General features: G+C 42.5%; 1 protein-coding gene across 1 annotated transcript; it reads right to left on the reverse strand.

Annotated features, from left to right (window-relative positions):
* Positions 1–8,590: 8,590 nt before the first annotated feature.
* LOC311036595 (TLE family member 5-like) lies at positions 8,591–16,381 on the reverse strand. The gene is made up of 7 exons (XM_084045385.1): positions 16,022–16,381; positions 13,171–13,268; positions 12,735–12,798; positions 11,016–11,060; positions 10,302–10,364; positions 9,822–9,896; positions 8,591–9,445 (listed from the first exon to the last, which is right to left on the reverse strand). Exons 1-7 carry the CDS (start codon positions 16,046–16,048, stop codon positions 9,206–9,208), a joined length of 612 nt encoding a protein of 203 aa, XP_083901511.1. The 5' UTR covers positions 16,049–16,381; the 3' UTR covers positions 8,591–9,205.
* Positions 16,382–18,503: the final 2,122 nt, after the last annotated feature.

An 18,503-nucleotide genomic window follows, 5' to 3' on the forward strand; every position in this document is an offset into this window, starting at 1 on the left:
ATTTTAAAGTTATTTGTCTTGTTTGTTGTTCAAGTCAAAGCACCAGGAAGGCTGTACTTGAGAGCCATCTGTTAGCTCAATGGGTTGAGACACAGTATTCATGATCCAGAGGCCATGAATTCAAATCCCATTGATGTCTTTCCTATGAGTCTTTCCTTTGCAGACTGGCTTCCAGAAGATCAAGTGAAAACCATCAGGAAGGCTGTATTTGTCATCCAACTCTTAGCTCAATGGGTTGAGACGCAGTATACATGATCCAGAGGCCATGAGTTCAAATCCCACTGGTGTCTTTACTGTGATGCTTTCCTTTGCAGACTAACTTCTAGAAAAACAAGTTAAAAGCACCAGGAGACCTGTAACTCTCAGCCAACAGCATAGCTCAACTGGTAGAGCGTCTGTCCAATAACATGACTTGACTTCACTTGAGTGGGTTCGATTCCCACTTGAGTGAAGTTTCCCCGGTATCTTGGGGCAACGGATAAATTGACTGATATCCTTAGTGATGCTTCCCTTTGCAGACTAACTTCCAGAAAACAAGTTAAAAGCACCAAGAAACCTTTAACTCTCAGTCGACAGCATAGCTCAACTGGTAGAGCGTCTGTCCAATAACATGACACTTCACTTGAGTGGGTTCAATTCCCAGTCGAGTCAAGTGTCCCCGGTAACTTGGGGCAACGGATAAATTGACTGATATCCGTAGAATAACTTGTAGGAGTGTGCTGGTTCAAATCCAGTTCAACCCAGGACCGAGCGGTCCTGGGTTCGATTCCCACTAACGTCAAGTCCCCGGTAAATTGGGGCAGCGGATAAATTGACTGATATCCGTAGAATAACTTGTAGGAGTGTCCTGGTTCAAATCCAGTCACCACCTTAGTAACTGAGACCGAATCTGGCCAATTCGGTCTCAGTTACTGAGATAGATAGAGGGTGTGTAGAGTGGGCGGAGTAGAGTAGGGGTAGAGTAAAGAGGGAATGTAGTGGGAGGAGTAGGACTAGGGGGAGGATTAGGAGTAGGACTAGGGGGAGGAGTAGAACTAGGGGGAGGAGTAGGACTAGGAGTAGAACTAGAGTAGGGGGCCAGAGTAGGAGTAGAGGCCAGAGTAGGGGGAGGAGTAGGGCCAGAGTAGGAGAAGGGGTAGGGCCCAGAGTAGGGGGAGGAGTAGGGCCAGAGTAGGAGAAGGGGGAGGGCCCAGAATAGGGGGAGGAGTAGGGCCCAGAATAGGGGGAGGAGTAGGAGAAGGGGGAGGGCCCAGAGTAGGGGGAGGAGTAGGGCCAGAGTAGGAGAAGGGGTAGGGCCCAGAGTAGGGGGAGGAGTAGGAGAAGGGGGAGGGCCCAGAATAGGGGGAGGAGTAGGGCCAGAATAGGGGGAGGAGTAGGGTCAGAGTAGGAGAAGGGGGAGGAGTAAGGGGAGGGCCCAGAATAGGGGGAGGAGTAGGGTCAGAGTAGGAGAAGGGGGAGGGCCCAGAATAGGAGGGGAGGAGTAGGGCCAGAGTAGGGGGAGGAGTAGGGCCCGAGTAGGAGGAGGAGTAGGGGCCAGAGTAGGAATAGAGGCCAGGAGTAGGTGGATGGAGGGAAGGTAGTTAAGGCCAACATTCCTAGTTCCCTCTAGTTGTCCTCTTATTGCAAATCTCCACACACGCGATATTGCAAATCTCTAATAAAATTTCACCTCCATACAGAAACCAAAACCATATCCCTCTCCTGGCTCCCTACTCTGGCCTCTACTCCACCCACTATTCTGGGCCCTCCCCCTTCTCCTACTCTGGCCCTACTCCTCCCCCTATTCCGGGCCCTCCCCCTACTCCTCCACCTTCTCCTACTCTGGCCCTACTCCTCCCCCGACCCCTACTCCTCCCCCTATTCTGGGCCCTCCCCCTACTCCTCCCCCTATTCTGGGCCCTCCCCCTTCTCCTCCCCCTATTCTGGGCCCTACTCCTCCCCCTATTCTGGGCCCTCCCCCTTCTCCTACTCTGGCCCTACTCCTCCCCCTACTCTGGGCCCTACCCCTTCTCCGGCCCTACTCCTCCCCCTACTCTGGCCTCTACTCCTACTCTGGCCCCCTACTCTAGTTCTACTCCTAGTCCTACTCCTCCCCCTAGTTCTACTCCTCCCCCTAGTCCTACTCCTAATCCTCCCCCTAGTCCTACTCCTCCCACTACATTCCCTCTTTACTCTACCCCTACTCTACTCCGCCCACTCTACACACCCTCTATCTATCTCAGTAACTGAGACCGAATTGGCCAGATTCGGTCTCAGTTACTAAGGTGGTGACTGGATTTGAACCAGGACACTCCTACAAGTTATTCTACGGATATCAGTCAATTTATCCGCTGCCCCAATTTACCGGGGACTTGACGTTAGTGGGAATCGAACCCAGGACCGCTCGGTCCTGGGTTGAACTGGATTTGAACCAGCACACTCCTACAAGTTATTCTACGGATATCAGTCAATTTATCCGTTGCCCCAAGTTACCGGGGACACTTGACTCGACTGGGAATTGAACCCACTCAAGTGAAGTGCCATGTTATTGGACAGACGCTCTACCAGTTGAGCTATGCTGTCGACTGAGAGTTACAGGTTTCTTGGTGCTTTTAACTTGTTTTCTGGAAGTTAGTCTGCAAAGGGAAGCATCACTAAGGATATCAGTCAATTTATCCGTTGCCCCAAGATACCGGGGAAACTTCACTCGAGTGGGAATCGAACCCACTCAAGTGAAGTCAAGTCATGTTATTGGACAGACGCTCTACCAGTTGAGCTATGCTGTTGGCTGAGAGTTACAGGTCTCCTGGTGCTTTTAACTTGTTTTTCTAGAAGTTAGTCTGCAAAGGAAAGCATCACAGTAAAGACACCAGTGGGATTTGAACTCATGGCCTCTGGATCATGTATACTGCGTCTCAACCCATTGAGCTAAGAGTTGGATGACAAATACAGCCTTCCTGATGGTTTTCACTTGATCTTCTGGAAGCCAGTCTGCAAAGGAAAGACTCATAGGAAAGACATCAATGGGATTTGAACTCATGGCCTCTGGATCATGAATACTGTGTCTCAACCCATTGAGCTAACAGATGGCTCTTAAGTACAGCCTTCCTGGTGCTTTGACTTGAACAACAAACAAGACAAATAACTTTAAAATGTGTTACAGCATAAATATAAATCTTTTTCATGGGGGGCCCTGACACTACATCTTTTCACATTGGGGTCCACTGCCCAAATACATGTCAATTTGGGGGGTTGACAACAAAACGTTTTAGAACCACAGATTACAAGGAAACAGCTGTAGGTGAATGGATAGAGTCACTGACTAGTGAGCCGCAGGTAACAGGTTCAAGCCTCAGCCACAGCAGCAAGTCAGGATGTCAAATCAAATAGGTACTATCAGGAGTGAAATGGTTGTGTTTCTTCACCCCAATTGCACATGACATCAGTTTACATGTACGTTATTTTCAGTGATGAAGACAAACCGCACAGACGTTCACTGTACTTTAGTACATTTTGTAAACTTATGACTCTGAGTAGAGTATAGCCTGACTTAAACAAACAAATAACAACTTAGTATAGTCAGATTATTTTTTACACAACTTACATTTTGTAATCAAACTACCGAAACGAAAGTTGGTCACCACCGAAACGAAAGTTAAATCCGAAAAAATCACTAAGTGTGGAGGCCAAAATCGTCCCCCCAAAAACCTGTTAGGAGTATGTTTCAGGCAATTTAGAGTTGATTGGTAGTACTTTGTAGTGACTTTTTTTGGTCCCTAACATTCATCGAGCTCTGGACTTAGTAAATTTATTTTTTCACCATTGTGTCACTACCGAAACGAAATTTTGTCACTACCGAAACGAAAGTTAAATCCGAAAAAATCACTAAGTGTGGAGGCCAAAATCCTCCCCCCAAAAACCTGTTAGGATCTTAACCACTGCTCGAGCATGGTTAATACTTTTTTAGGTCTCTTGCACATTCTTCAGTGAAAGATTAGATAAAGGTGCAAGAGTCAGGTAGAAGTTGGAAAAATGTCCTAGTTGGTTTTGAACTGTGAACCTTCTGGTTACAAGCCCTGTATCTAAACCACTGCACCCCAGTGGATCTTACTCAATCTGTTCACTTGCGTGGTCTTCAATGAAAGATTAGATAAAGGTAAATGTCCATTTTGCCATTGCCAATGCATTGGGCGCTTAAAGTTAAATATTTCAAAAACTACAAATCATTTAAAAGTAAAACATCTCAAGGATGCATGCCCACAGTAAGGTGGAATTTTTGAACTGTGAATGGAGTTTCTAGGTGAAAGTATTTTTTTGAGGTCCCAAAATCTTCCATCGACCTCCATTATAAATCTCTGAACTTTTAAAGGAGTACTATTCTAAAACAATGAAACATTTCAAAGATCCCTTTTCAGGCAAACATGTCCATATTAGGATGAACATTTTAAAGTTTGAATGGGGTTTCTATTCTATACAGTATATGACATTTTGAATCATTACAGTCAGTTCACCTTCTTTGGGGTCTGGAGTCGAACCAATTACTCCCGCGGAGACATCAAATTTCTCTTTTGGGCCTTGAGTCTTGGGACTTAAGGCCCAAAAGAGAAATTTGATGTCTCCGCGGGAGTAATTCGTTCGACTCAAGACTCTTTTGGGTCTTGAGTCTTGGGACTCAAGACTCAAATCCTGGAAATCAAATCCAGGAAATGGCAAATCAGCCAGGCCTGCCTGGTAAACCAGAAGTCCTGGATGTTCTGGGTACGATTTCAGGTAATTTCAACTATATGGCAATGTGTGTGCCTAAGAATGATTTGAGGCTGCTAGTTGTTTAAGTGCAGAGGACACATTTCACGTATGTCATAACAGTATATACTTAGCAATCACACTGATGTTATTGGCACTATTTATTATATACTTATTCGCCTGTTTTTTGACCCCTAACTAGGCCTTCATACTTTTAGCTACAAACTCCGTTCCAACTCTACCACGTTCGGCCTACTTAGGACTCAGCTAGTTCTATTGCGTGCTCTTCACTGAAAGATTAGAGCCAGGCACAAACTTGGAAAAAACACTTTTTTAACCAAGGGACTTCTCAGTCTGAGTTTTGATGTCACAATCAGGCATGTATCTTATCACTGTACCACCCTGGTTTATACTCAATTAGTTATTTTGGCTGCTCTTCAGTGAAAGACTAGAGCCTGACACGAACTTGGGGGAAAAATACTCCTCATAGTGCGTGATCTTTAGTGAAGTATAGAGCCATAGTGTCAGTATCCTGGTCAATGTCCTGGTGTCAGTATCCTGGCCAGTAGGGTCAGTATTCTGGTCAATATCCTGGTGTTAGTGCCCTGGTGTCAGTATCCTGGTCAGTATCTTGGTGTCAGTATCCTGGTCAGTATCTTGGTGTCAGTATTCTGGTGTCAGTATCCTGGTCAATATCCCAGTGTCAGTATCATGGTCAGCATCATGTCAGTATCCTGTCTGTGAAGTACAGGCGTAGAGGCAGTTCTGTGTAGGATTGTGCATACAGTCTCATACCATAGTTCTTGCCTAGCTTTTCAACAATAACAAGGTCACTCTGGCCTGCGCTCTGACACACAGTGGTAAACATTTTGGCTGCCTGCTCACCATGAAAAACACTCTGCTTGTATGATCAATTTATTCTTAGAAATTCCGACAGAGGTTACCAAAAAAACCTTATTAGACATCCCACAAGTTCATATTGGCCAAATTATATCTTTCCAGTTCTTTCGCCCAGGCCCTCCGAGCTCCCACAAGTTATTTTGAAAGTAATTGAGGTGTTAGTAGTAGACACCTATGAACATAATGGTGAAGAAATCTATTGGTAAGCATCTATTTTGCAGATGGCAAAAAAAGTTCCCTTTATTTACATATTTTTTAATTTAAAAATATATATATTTTGCTCACTGTGCAAGCTCTAATCTAAACGTTACCACCGTTTTGTACAGGTCATTGTGTTATGGACATCCAGGCCACTGTATGGTGTACCATACAGCCAATGCTTTATTTCCACACAATACACCACTGAAAAAGAGAAACTGTATTTTCCACCAGGTCTTTTATTTGTAAGGCACCAAGAGACGCTTCCTTACTGCTGAATGGTTCATTCTTATTCTCTTTGAGTACACATTTTAGTTTTTAGGTTTTTTTTCTTGCCACTGTCTTTTTTCTTTTTCCAAACGAGGCTATGGTGTAATTTCCATAAACATACATTATAAACAAGTTCATGTTTGAAGTTTCGCACACAAAAAATAGTTTAAAAAAATGACAAATGACATTTACAAAGCGCCAAAAAAAAGGTTGTTACCACTTCTTTGTTACAGACAGAAAGAGGGAGGGGAGGGGGCGGGGGGTGTCAATATAGTGCCTCTCTTACAATAGGCAAGTAATGCACACACAACATCAAAGTTTTCCATGACACTTGCCATACATACATACACACATTAAAAAGCAGCCTTGAAACATACAAAAATGCTTTTAAAAAAATTATATGTATATTGATATATTCATATATGTATATAAATTGGCCCTTCACGAAAAAAAAGGAAAAACATACCATTCATGTGTCTGAGTTTTGTGAAGTTAGAGAAAGAGATAAGCTTCAGCATAGAGTGCATCTCAATTACCCAACACAGCTCAGCTTTCTCCTACTTTTCAATTCATACTAATACACCCACTTCTGGCAGACTTTTTTTAAATGTATTTTTTTAGATCAAATAAAGTCAGGAATTGCTCAAAAACCAAACTAAAGTAAAGACAAGGTGAGGAACAACAAATAAACCAAAACACCCAGCACTCTAAACATGTTCCTTGTCAATGACACAATTATAACAAGTCACTATTTCATTTTGTTGAGCCGGGCTACTGTTTCCAGTTTTTGAAAAAGAGAAAAAGAAAAGTATCACTCAACGGCTAGCACAGAAGGAAAGAAAGCCAGAAGAACTGGTGAGTATATTGAGACGCAGCCTAAGTGCTTTTTGAAGTTAATACAAAGGAAAGGTAGGAACTCTCATCTCACAATCCAACATGACACACTCATTAGACATACAGGTGGGTTGCTAATGCTCTGTAGAGCACTCAAATTACAGTGGAATATACCAAGCAACTATCAGCCTGACAATCACTAACACACAGTCGACAAAGACAGACAGAATGCATTGGATGCATGAAGGTTAAACACTCATATAATGGAACAGGCATACATGCACCTTTCTTTGAGGTACTACAGCTTTTGGTTATGACAGTATAACGAGGACCAAGTGGTTTAGTGGATGAAAAGCATGTTACTGCCATCTGCTGCTCACAAGGTGGATGCCATTTACCAAACAAAAAACTGAACTAGAAAAGTGTTTTTGTTTTTTATTTACCTATTGCAATTTCAAAACAAACTCTAATCATAAAAAAAAGAAAACTAAATTTCATCTATAGAATTAAACCTCAGATAATTACAGTAACTGATTTTCTCTTCTGGTACAGTACTGTATGTCACCGACTGCTGAAAAATCTATACCTTGTTCCAACTGGCAACAAGATACTGTATATATATGTCAATAATCAGTAGTTATAACTTGGATTAAGTCATAAGTACAATATATATACTGTATATATGGGTGCAAGAACCTTTCATGAAAGAAGCCTGCTATTCTTAATTGAGGAACCAATGTGTTTGCCCTTGCTTATAGAGCTTTAGCAAGTCACCGATGGAACCTGTATTTCATCAAAACCAGGGGACAGTGAGAGGAAGGAGCTTCCCTTGACATTCACAAGTTAAACCATTGATAGGAAAGGCTGATCGATAGTACGAACAAAAGTACTATAACTTACAGGAATACAGTACTCAGAAAAAAAAACATGGCCGTCCATCTTTTATATCCATCTCTATTTTTAAGACAGGTCCTATTCAAGTTCATCTTGATCAGTTACACTGGAAAGGTAGGGGGTAGGGGCAGGAGTAGGGTCTGGGGAAAATACAAATGGTGCCTTTTTCCCACCATTACATTCATTCCAGCATGCACACAAACATTTCCAATGTTTAATTAGCCTGTTGTTAAATTCAAGGAACAAGAAAAAAGTAATTCAATTTCCAAAATGTTTAACATAGTTACATTTGAGGACCACATTATATTGGGTGGGTAACTCTCTTAAATCAAACACAAATGAAAAGAAATGCACCTTGGAATACTATGCTTTTTTTTCTTGCTATGGTTTCACAATGGGGAAGAAAAAAAGATTTCCCCACTGACATAGGATTGAGGTACATCATAGCTGAACTCCTACATTAATTTAGTTTTGGATATGAATAAAAATCAACACTAGAGGGCAAACTTTAGTCTAAATGCATTTGATGAGTGATTTGTTTACAGCATGTCCCATTGTAATTTCAGACAGTTAAAAAATGTAATCGAAATATCGAGAGAAAAGGGTTGATTGGTGGAGCTAGTATATTACTAAACAAAGATGGGAAAAGAGATAAAGAGAGTTGAATTGCATGGGCTAATACTCCTCATTGCATTTAGCCACCAGGAAGTACCACTGGTACAGGAGGAGAGGCCAGACAAAAGACACTGGACAAAAACAAAAAAACAAATAATCATATACAAACTGATTTTATATATTGATTACTGGTACAAAAAACCCAAAACAAAATCAAGTGCGGGGCTTGTGAATAAAGCGCAAGGAACATGTGATTTCACTTCAAGAGGCAGGACCATGCTGAGAGAAACTGCTGCTGACATTCAACCTTAAAGCTCACGCCTCACTCTAAATTTCAGTCAAGCCTAACAACAGTGGCTCACACTAAAATAAGCATCTATTTTAAGTCTAGAAGCCTGAACTGAGTCTATTACCTCTACATATGATGGAACCCAACCCCCCGCCCGCCCACCCTCACTCTCGTCCTTGCAGTCATTCATCATCCGAGCACCTGAACTGGTCCTCCACTTTCACACCTGCCAAAGCCCACTTCAAGGAACAGTTTACCTAGATCATTTCAACACCCAGTGCAACTTGATGTCATCATGATTACTTTCCACCCTTAACACCCCCGCCCCAGACACACACACACACACACACACCACACCACACCCCTCTACAGAGAGCGAACCATGACTTGTATCCATCACAACTTAAGCTAACATCCCCACCTCTCCTTCTCCTCTGCTCGTCTCACCACCCACATCCCTCCCTCCCAGTCGTTCAGTTTGGACTAATCTGACTTCTCCCCGTCCTCTTCTCTCTGCTCCCTTTCCGCAGCTTCTCTGGCCTTGTCCTCCTTAGCCAGCTGGGCCTGGGCATGGGAGTGGTTGGCCAGGATGGAAGAGAGGGAGAGCAGGCCGGAGCTGGAGGACACCGCAGGCATGCTTGGAGGGGTGAAACCCAGGGGCAACGATGTCATGGGCAGAGCCAGGCCCTGGAGCTGGGACAGCTGGTGCACCTGGAGCTGTTGCTGGAAAAAACAAGATGCACACATGTGAGCACAGATGTTATGTATATGCACATGAAAATAGATGCTGTACATGGATACATATAAACATGTCTGCATGTTATGTGTGTTTATGGTGTAATGTAAAATAATATTTAACAATACAACAAATGATAACAGACCTTTAAAAAAGGACCACAAATGTGGTCTCGCAGGACTGTTTGATTCATTTCATTACAGTGTCATTACAGAGTCTTGAAACGTGCTTTGGATAGGTATGCCAACATTGTGTTATTCCTTGGTCAGAATTACGTTATATTAAAATATGTTGCATTTTAAAGATCAGATAGATTTGGTAACATTTTAAAAACATTTGTCAAAATGTAAACAACCACCTTACCCGTATGATGGAATTCATCTCAGGGGGTGTGACTTGTTTGGCTCTCTCTATGGCACCCAAAACCTGCTGCTGATGCTAGAACACAAGAACACAATAAAATGAACCACACTGACATGCACGCATCATGTGTGTGTGTGTGTGTGTGTGTGTGTGTGTGTGTGTGTGTGTGTGTGTGTGTGTGTGTGTGTGTGTGTGTGTGTGTGTGTGTGTGTGTGTGTGTGTGTGTGTGTGTGTGTCATACACACACACTGCTGTGAACTAATCTCAAAGATTTGATGTTGCAGCCTCTTCAAGGGTTCCAGGAGTTTTTTGCATGACAGGTGATACATCACATGTTGTGTACTGTGTAAATGTGCATGCAGTTGCAGGTGGAGGTCTGCCGTAGAGAGATGATGACTTATACCTGCTCACTCACTGTCATTTGCTGTAGATAACAGCGCCAGCTAAATGACTGTGACTAAATGACTGAAACAAAATTACCTCCTGTGATAGGTAGGGGAGAACCTGGGCACATATTCCATTCAGTCTCTTCACTATTTCTGCCTGCAAAACAGACAGAATAACAGGTTAAGAACAGCAGACTACTAAACCCAAGACAACGAGTTGATAACTTGTATTATTCCTAATACAGCCTGTATTTGCCCTATGTGAGAGGGTGATAGACAGACAGAGAGAGTGATACGCTTGCACTCATTTGCCAGCTCAGTTAAAGCGCCATCACACACTGAACCGTCACCACCAGCGACCTCGCTACTGAGGTAACTCACCATGTCAAACATGGACGAAACTGGACTGCCAAACAGGGATGCTGCAAATGTTTGGTCAAATTTACGGTGAAGTGCCACTGGAGCGCAAAAGAATCAAAACACATGACAATACAGAAAACTGTGACCTTCGGCGGTTCACAGAATGGCTGCATGTTTTCAGCCAAGTGCACCCCCATCCTGTTGGAACTACCATTTTGTTCACCATTGGCAGTTCCTTGTTGACAGTAATGTTAATCAATTATTTCTACTAAAGTGATGATCAATGGTATTTTCTTTATGAATAAATAAGGCAAAAGTTGTGTGTATGTGATAAATTACCCAACTTACACTGAATGACAGAGACATTAGTGTACATCTTGAAAGGAACAGAAAGGAACAAAAAAAATGACATGGCTACATTAGAGAAGAAACAGTCATTTAAGTTTACCTGTTTGTGCATTTCAATGTTCAGCCCGTAGGACATCTCATAATACTAGAGTAAGCGCAGGGAGAAAAAGAAGACAAAAGTCACGTATTCATTTAGCAGTGGTGGACCACCACAGCAAGACAATTGCCACCACTGCTAAAACACAAACCATTGTTTTACGACATTGACTGCGATTAACGTCTATAGAAGGAATTTCAAATTCAACGCTTGACTGCCATGGACGTCTACTGACGTCTGTTGGTCTCTTCAGTGATTACGATAGATGTCACTCTTCCGCAACCTGGGACTGATCCTGGGACTCCCGAAGAAGAATACACCTGGAAATCACGTGATCTAAACATATTCCAGCCCGTCCGGACTAACGTTATCAGATTTATAAAAATACATTTATCTCTGATTTCTTTTCCCAGATTTGGTGAAAAGATTTTTTGTGAAAACAAGCTATATTCAACTGCTGGTAACTAAAGAACGGAAGATTGCGGTTACAATTTTTCTTTTCCGGATGATAGAAAAGACCCTCGTCCTCCCCCCAGACATCTGATGTTTACATCTTTGAAAAAACAATTCTGTGGGTCTCGGAAGATTAGTAAAAACGCTGACAGTGGCGGATGAATTAACGAATTAATTCCCGGAAGTCAATGTGTTAATACTTTAGTACTTCTATCATTCACAAGTATGAAAATGAGATCAGTGTTTGCACGGTACAGAATAAAATCATTGGTGTTAATTTAGCCCAACTTCGAAAAAACACTGAGGATTTGACAGTGTACCCTGCGCAACAATAAAACTGGGGATCAAACAAAAGACAATCAAAATCACTCCAAAAGACCATAACAGAAAAACGAAATCAGATTTTTATTTTATTTAAACTTGATTTATAATACAGGTAATCTCATTTGAGACCCGAGTTCTCATTCTCAAGTGAGACCTGTTTCGGACAGTAATAATCATATACAGTAGGAACGGTGTGGCTTACATGTGGACCTGTGACAGTCATCTATGACAGTGGTTCTCAAACTTTTTCATGACAAGGACCCCCAAAATGATATGTATTTGGCTGCGGACCCCCATCTAAAAATATTTTGTTCCAGGGACCCCCAGAAGCAAAGATTTGAGTTACAAATGTTAGCTTTAAAAAATATATATTCAAAGATTTGCACACATTTTCAAGATTTTTCAGAAATAGCAGATCTACAAGCTCATAGCGCGGCACTCGGTGCCGCGCTATGAGCTTGTATATCTGCTATTTTTGAATAGCCAAAGTATAAAAGGGTCATAATTATTCTGATGCTATATTTACACATTTTGCTGGGTACCCACTGGAACCCCCTCAAGTACCCCTGGGGGTCCCCGGACCCCACTTTGAGAACCAATGATCTATGACATATCTATGACGCATGACTCCTAATTTGGGCAAGGTTTCAGCCTGATCCGAGCCCACAATCTTCCTTTATAAAATTAGAGTTCAATATTTAAAACATAAAACATATGCCTACCGGTAGCGTGCACAAGAAATGTGATGCTGATCGGCCCAGCAGTTTGCAAGATTAGCTCCAGATACACACACACACACACACACACACACACACACACACACACACACACACACACACACACACACACATCTCTTCTAGACAGCTAGCCTCCTACAGAGCCACTGTTTTCATCAACATAGTATATATCAAACAGATAAAACCAACAAAGTACAATATCACTCACCATGATGTAGTGACGTTGCATCTCAGACTTCTCACTGGCCAGTTTATCACACTCCAACTTCAAACTGATTCCAAAGAAGACAAGCACAAGAACTTTACCTTTAGGAATATCTTCACCTTGTGTGTAAGAGTCATTTTCTGATACTGCAACTTTGGACATGTTTATAAACTTAAGAGGATTACATATTGCAGGCCTATTAAAAAAACAGGACAACTGACATGTGTTTTTGTTGTGCTTAATCTTAGATTAAGGGCATTAAAGGGTGATTTATACTTAGTTTTGTGCCGATGTTGCGCAACCAAGTATAAATCTGGCATTAGGATAACAAAAACATAATTTTAATCTTATACAAGTTAATTCTACTTTTATTAGATTAGGTTCAAATAAAGATTTGTTTTTCTACATTTGAGTGAGTTTGCATGCAGTAAATAAATACCTGTGGTACTGTGCTTGGAGAAACTGGAACTCATCCTTGATGCGGTCACAGGAGTCTGAGGTGGTGAACTTGAGAGGCTGACTGGACTGAGAAGATGCCTGGATGAGAAAAGCAAAACAACAATTTTAATGTAATCGAAGGCACACGCATTAGTCTAACGCCGATACCCGACTGTAACCCGGATGAAAATAAGTAGCGCCCGAACGATATCTCAATCTTATTTCGCTTTTTCTCACAACATCGGTATGGGCAATTGTGCAGCCGATGTGTCCCGATTTTTAACCACTTTCAAACTGCCATGCCTATTTTAGGCCTGTCATTCTTAGTGAAAAAACTCAATTGTTTTTTAAAAATAGGGCTTACGTGTTTAAATTTAAATGAAATAAATTCTAGTTAAATGTTCTCAAATAGAACTTTTATAAAATCTTTTAACGTTTTTCAAAGTAGCACTTTTTGACAGAATATTGGTCAAAATGGGTTATTGGTGGTCTATGACTCCCCGAAATCGAGATCGTACTCAAAATTCTCTTCAAAGTACTCTTAAAATAGGCATCACACAAGGATCTTGGTCCATAAAAGCGTATCTCTAGCTTTTCCCAGAGAAGCCCCCCAGCATATGGTATGGAAGCCATGATACGTGGATTCTGACTCATTGCTTATATAGGTCTGGAACATGACTTTCCCATCCCAACCTTACCTAACCAATTTTACCCACAAATAAATCAAGTTAAACAAACATTACTTGGCACCGGCCAGGGCTGAATAGGAGTGTTTTAGGTAATGCTAGGCTGAAGATGAGGGCATGTGTGTATTTTGGATGTTTAGTAACAGCAGACTAACCATTTGAGAGGATAGCAAAGATGTAGTTTGCTACATAGGGATGTGAGCTTGTCCGGGAGTGAAAGAGAGACCGGAAACAGTAAGAGAGACAAGATAGATGCGGCATAGAAGAGAGAGAGTAGAAACAGAGAGTGGGGAGAGGATACAGTATTGGAGAGAGCGCAAGATCTGCCAACTTAGCTACTTAGGAATGGGGAGGATCAAAAGTACCTTAATCATTCAATACTAACCTAAACAACTAGAGTGTTCTTTAACAGGCATTGCTTTTGTCCTGGCCAGTAGTAGGAAACAACTCACTGTCACTGCAAAACCATCCACAGGGCTCTTTCAAGAAATGCCGTGTTTACACAAGGCTAGATTAAAGTGCTGACCATATGCGAGAGGTATTTAGTTGATGGAATCAGTCTGGTTAGGTACAGAGATGGACGACACTCATAACTGCCAGACCAAAGCAGTAATCCAGGGTTTAATCTGGTCTCCTAAACCTTATTACTCTCTAAACAAGTGGCACAAGGGCAGTGGGATTATGAGACTACCGAGAAAGAGGTGCCCTGCTTCACACACACACACACACACACACACACACACACACACACACACACACACACACACAGAGTGGTCAAATCTCTGCCTCCACACAGCGTAAGCATAAAATGCAAAACTGCAATGCTCTGATATATATATACAAATGTCATGCTCCACAAAGCCCAGTGCAAACTCCTGACTCAGAATACCATGAAACTCTCCATTAGCCCCCTAAACTGTTTTGAAACCAGATAACATCATCATCATCATCAGTGGTGGACACTGATATATACACCATGAATTGAATACATAGGACCTCAATGGAAACAAGTCCACAGGACTTTTATTTTTTGTGTTATCCTTTAAGCCCAAGTGTATGACTGTACTCACCGCATTTCTGTCCAATAAAAGTATTCAATCAATCAACCAACCATACAGTATGATATACAGTATTTTCTGTACCACATTAATAGGCCTCTTCCTGGCAGATTTATTCTTTCTCAAGTTAGCATCGGGTGACACGCTATGTACACACAAATGCGTGCAAACAAAATTCAGACATAATAACGCAAAAATGTTCTATTCTCCCCTTTAAAGGAGGTGTGTGTGTGGATCGTTGTCTACAACGTGGGGGGGGGGGGTCATGAAACCGGGGAAGCAATTAAACTATGTCATGTGTCTGAAACAAAACAAAACGTGAGTGCACACATTCACCCATAAAAAACCCAGGGGTCCTTGAGGGAGTTCCAGGGGGTCCCCAGCTAAATGATGGATAGTTCCAAGTGATGGATCCAAAGTCCTCTCAGAGTGAAATGAACATTGATTTTACAATATGAATTGGGGTCCCAGAGATAGAAATGCCATAAAATAGGGGTCCGTAGCCTTATGCATGCCAAACTGGGGGTCCTTCAATTAAAACGGTTGAGAATTGACTGCTAGAGCTGTAAAAATCATCTCTTATGGGGGGGTCCGTGGCATATCTTTTCAAATGGGGGTCCGCGGGCTAATAAGTGTCAAATTGGGGGTCCTTGACATGAAGAAGTTTGAGAACCATTGGTTTAGCAGATCAGACATCAGTGGTGCCACCAGACCTTCCTGGTTTTGAGGGGCACGTTTGCCCTTTGCCCCTAAAATCATGACGCCGACCTAAAAGCTAACGTCGTTAACTATTGTTAGCAAACATGTTAGTTACAGTAAACTGGATTGGATGGACGGGGTGGGTTTACCTCACGATTAACGTTAGCTAGCCGCCGTTGCAGATAACATCCTTTATTCATTGTTTTTTTTTTGTGTGTGTTCCTTGTTTAAATAAACTAGAGTCAGCGGCAAGAGACAGTAGATCCTACTGAGAGACGCTAGCCCTGTGCTAAGTCGTTGCTAACGCTGCTGTGGGAGATCCCACACAGCAGCGTTAGCAACAACTTAAGCTACAACTCGCTTTTCGCTTCATCTACAACCTGGACCAAGTCAAAGGTGCTCGACTTACCGAGTGTCTTGATTGTGGAAACATCATGTCAACAATGGATTTCACCGTGTTTCCCTATTAGAACTGCTCTATGGCTCCGACAGACACGGGCACACTTTAAGCTAAGCTAACTGGACTCTCTCGGCTTTCTTTTAAAATGACTGTAAAGCTAAAAGAGGGGGGGGGCTGTGTTGTGTTTTCACTCTGTCATCGTTGAAATAGCGTCAGCTATAGTAACACCGCAGCGACAATGTTGTAGTCTAACGATCTTTGCGGTGTAAATAAAAAAAAAAAGAACGCCGTTCCCCCGGAGATAACAAAGATTAAAGCGTCATCAAAGGAGAAGGGCCATCGGGTTATTTAGAAAACGCCTCTGGAGGGATCCTGGATGTTGACATATGAGCCCCTGACATTCCTCTGTCTCGAAAGAAGAGCGACTCTTCTGCTGGATAAACCCGGCCGTCGAGAAACGGTTGCCCCCGTGCGGTGTAGGACAGAAGTGGTCAGGCTACTGCTTTGGCCTCACACACCTACAACTCAGCTACCCCCCTGCTCATTTTTGCTCGGGTGGGATGTCTCAGGGTAGAGGACAGAATACAGCAACTTGCAACGGGCCTGGTCTGCAAGATACACTACACCACAAAGACACCCATGTACATGTCATGTACCTGTCAAACTACTTCACAAACGTCAATGATGTCCACAAACACAACACCAGAGGGAACTCCACAAATCACGTTCAACCCAGATTTGGCTCAAACAAGAGGTTACATTTGTTCTACTGCTACCAAAATGTGGAATGCCCTACCAACAGTCATAAAACAGTGTGAATCCTTACTCTCCTTCACCCCCCACCCCTACATATTTTTCTTTTTTATTACTACTCATTTATATGATGTTTTTGCATAGTATTGTATATCTGTCACTAACTGTTTCGATGAATTGAATACACAGGACCCCAATGAATGGAAACAAGCCACAGTGCTTTCTTGGGTTTAATCCTATTTAGCATCCCTTTGTATTGAACTGTACTTTTCTGTGCTTTTTTTGCAAACTGCTAAATAAAGTATTCAATCAATAAATCAATCAAGTGCGACAAAGACGTTCCTTGAGAGGGTTCCAAATGGACCCTTACAGGTCCGTAACTCTGACATGCACTGACTAACTAATTAGGCTTATCCTCATTACCCAGACATATTTGACATCTGGCTACAGGTAGGTTCTGAGTAGAGAGGGCCTGACCTGACTGGACACTGTTATTGGAGGCAGACTGGAGTGGAGTCTATAGCAGTGACATCCAGAGGAACGGGAGAGGACAGGTGGTGACATTTGGATGATTTGGACACAAATGACAAGTCCTGGAGTTTAGATGGTCTCGATGGTAAGTGTAACACGTAGGTTTCGGTGTGTCCATCAAAATTGGAGGACAAATGCAGTCGGTCGACCTCTGACTCCAACAGAGTAGGAGTGTATCTGGACTGGCCTGCGCCTTCTGGCAGTCTGTCCTTGGCTTCTATGGTCTCCTATGACACTGAAACACATCTGCACACCTTCCACACTGTCCACATTGAACGGCTCTACCCTGTATTGGATTTATGTAGGACTGTTTTTCCCCCTGTCCGTTTGTGTGTGTGTGTGTGTGTGTGTGTGTGTCTGTCTGTTTGCGCATCTAATCTCAGACAACGCTGGACCAATAGGTGCTAAACTTTGCGTGCATACTGGAAGTCAGAGGAAGTCGGATTGGGCTGAAACTTTTCCCAAATGTGGAGATGACTGACATCATAGTACTACTGACATCCTAGACTGGCCACATGAAGTCTGAGATCCAAGATCAACATAGAGGCCATGCAGTTTTTACAGCATGGCTCTGTAGGAGGCAGCGCCATCTACTGTAGAAGAGTGTCTGTCTGTGACTCTGTGGTGTCATATCATGTCCATATATGGATCCTGAGATGTTTTGTATTGGTTAGCTGGAAGTGGCATGTGTCCTTGTCACTGCCCTAAACACATAGTGTTGTGTTAGTAGGCATAAACACAGAACCACCCGTGAGGAGACGGACTAAGAAAGGAGTTCCTGTTTCTACACAAAAAAGGAGGTGGCGACCCCAGAGCAAAAGAAAAAACAAAAGGGGGAAAAATATTATTCTTTTTTTTTTTTACCGCATGGGTTTCCAGTTTCCACTGGCAACTCTGAATTTACATTTTTTATTTAGACTCTATAGACTGAAGGCCAATTAATTTATGTCACACTGCAGTTTACCCAAGTGCATGACACGCACCACCCCAATGTTGCATCTTGTGTTTAACCTCAGCAGTTTATCATATGGAGTCCAAACAACATTGTTGTTCACCTGACATGACATCCTGAAAAATCAAATCCCTGTTTCTTTTACATAGCCACAACCATGGAAGACAAGAGGAAAGCATATTGACGCTTCAATGTACTGGATTATTTGTCCATATTGTAAATATGGTGTAATATTTTCACATGTATATTGATCTT

Source organism: Gymnoscopelus microlampas (assembly GCF_963454915.1).
Source record: "Gymnoscopelus microlampas genome assembly, chromosome: 20".
Taxonomy (NCBI): Eukaryota; Metazoa; Chordata; class Actinopteri; order Myctophiformes; family Myctophidae; genus Gymnoscopelus; species Gymnoscopelus microlampas.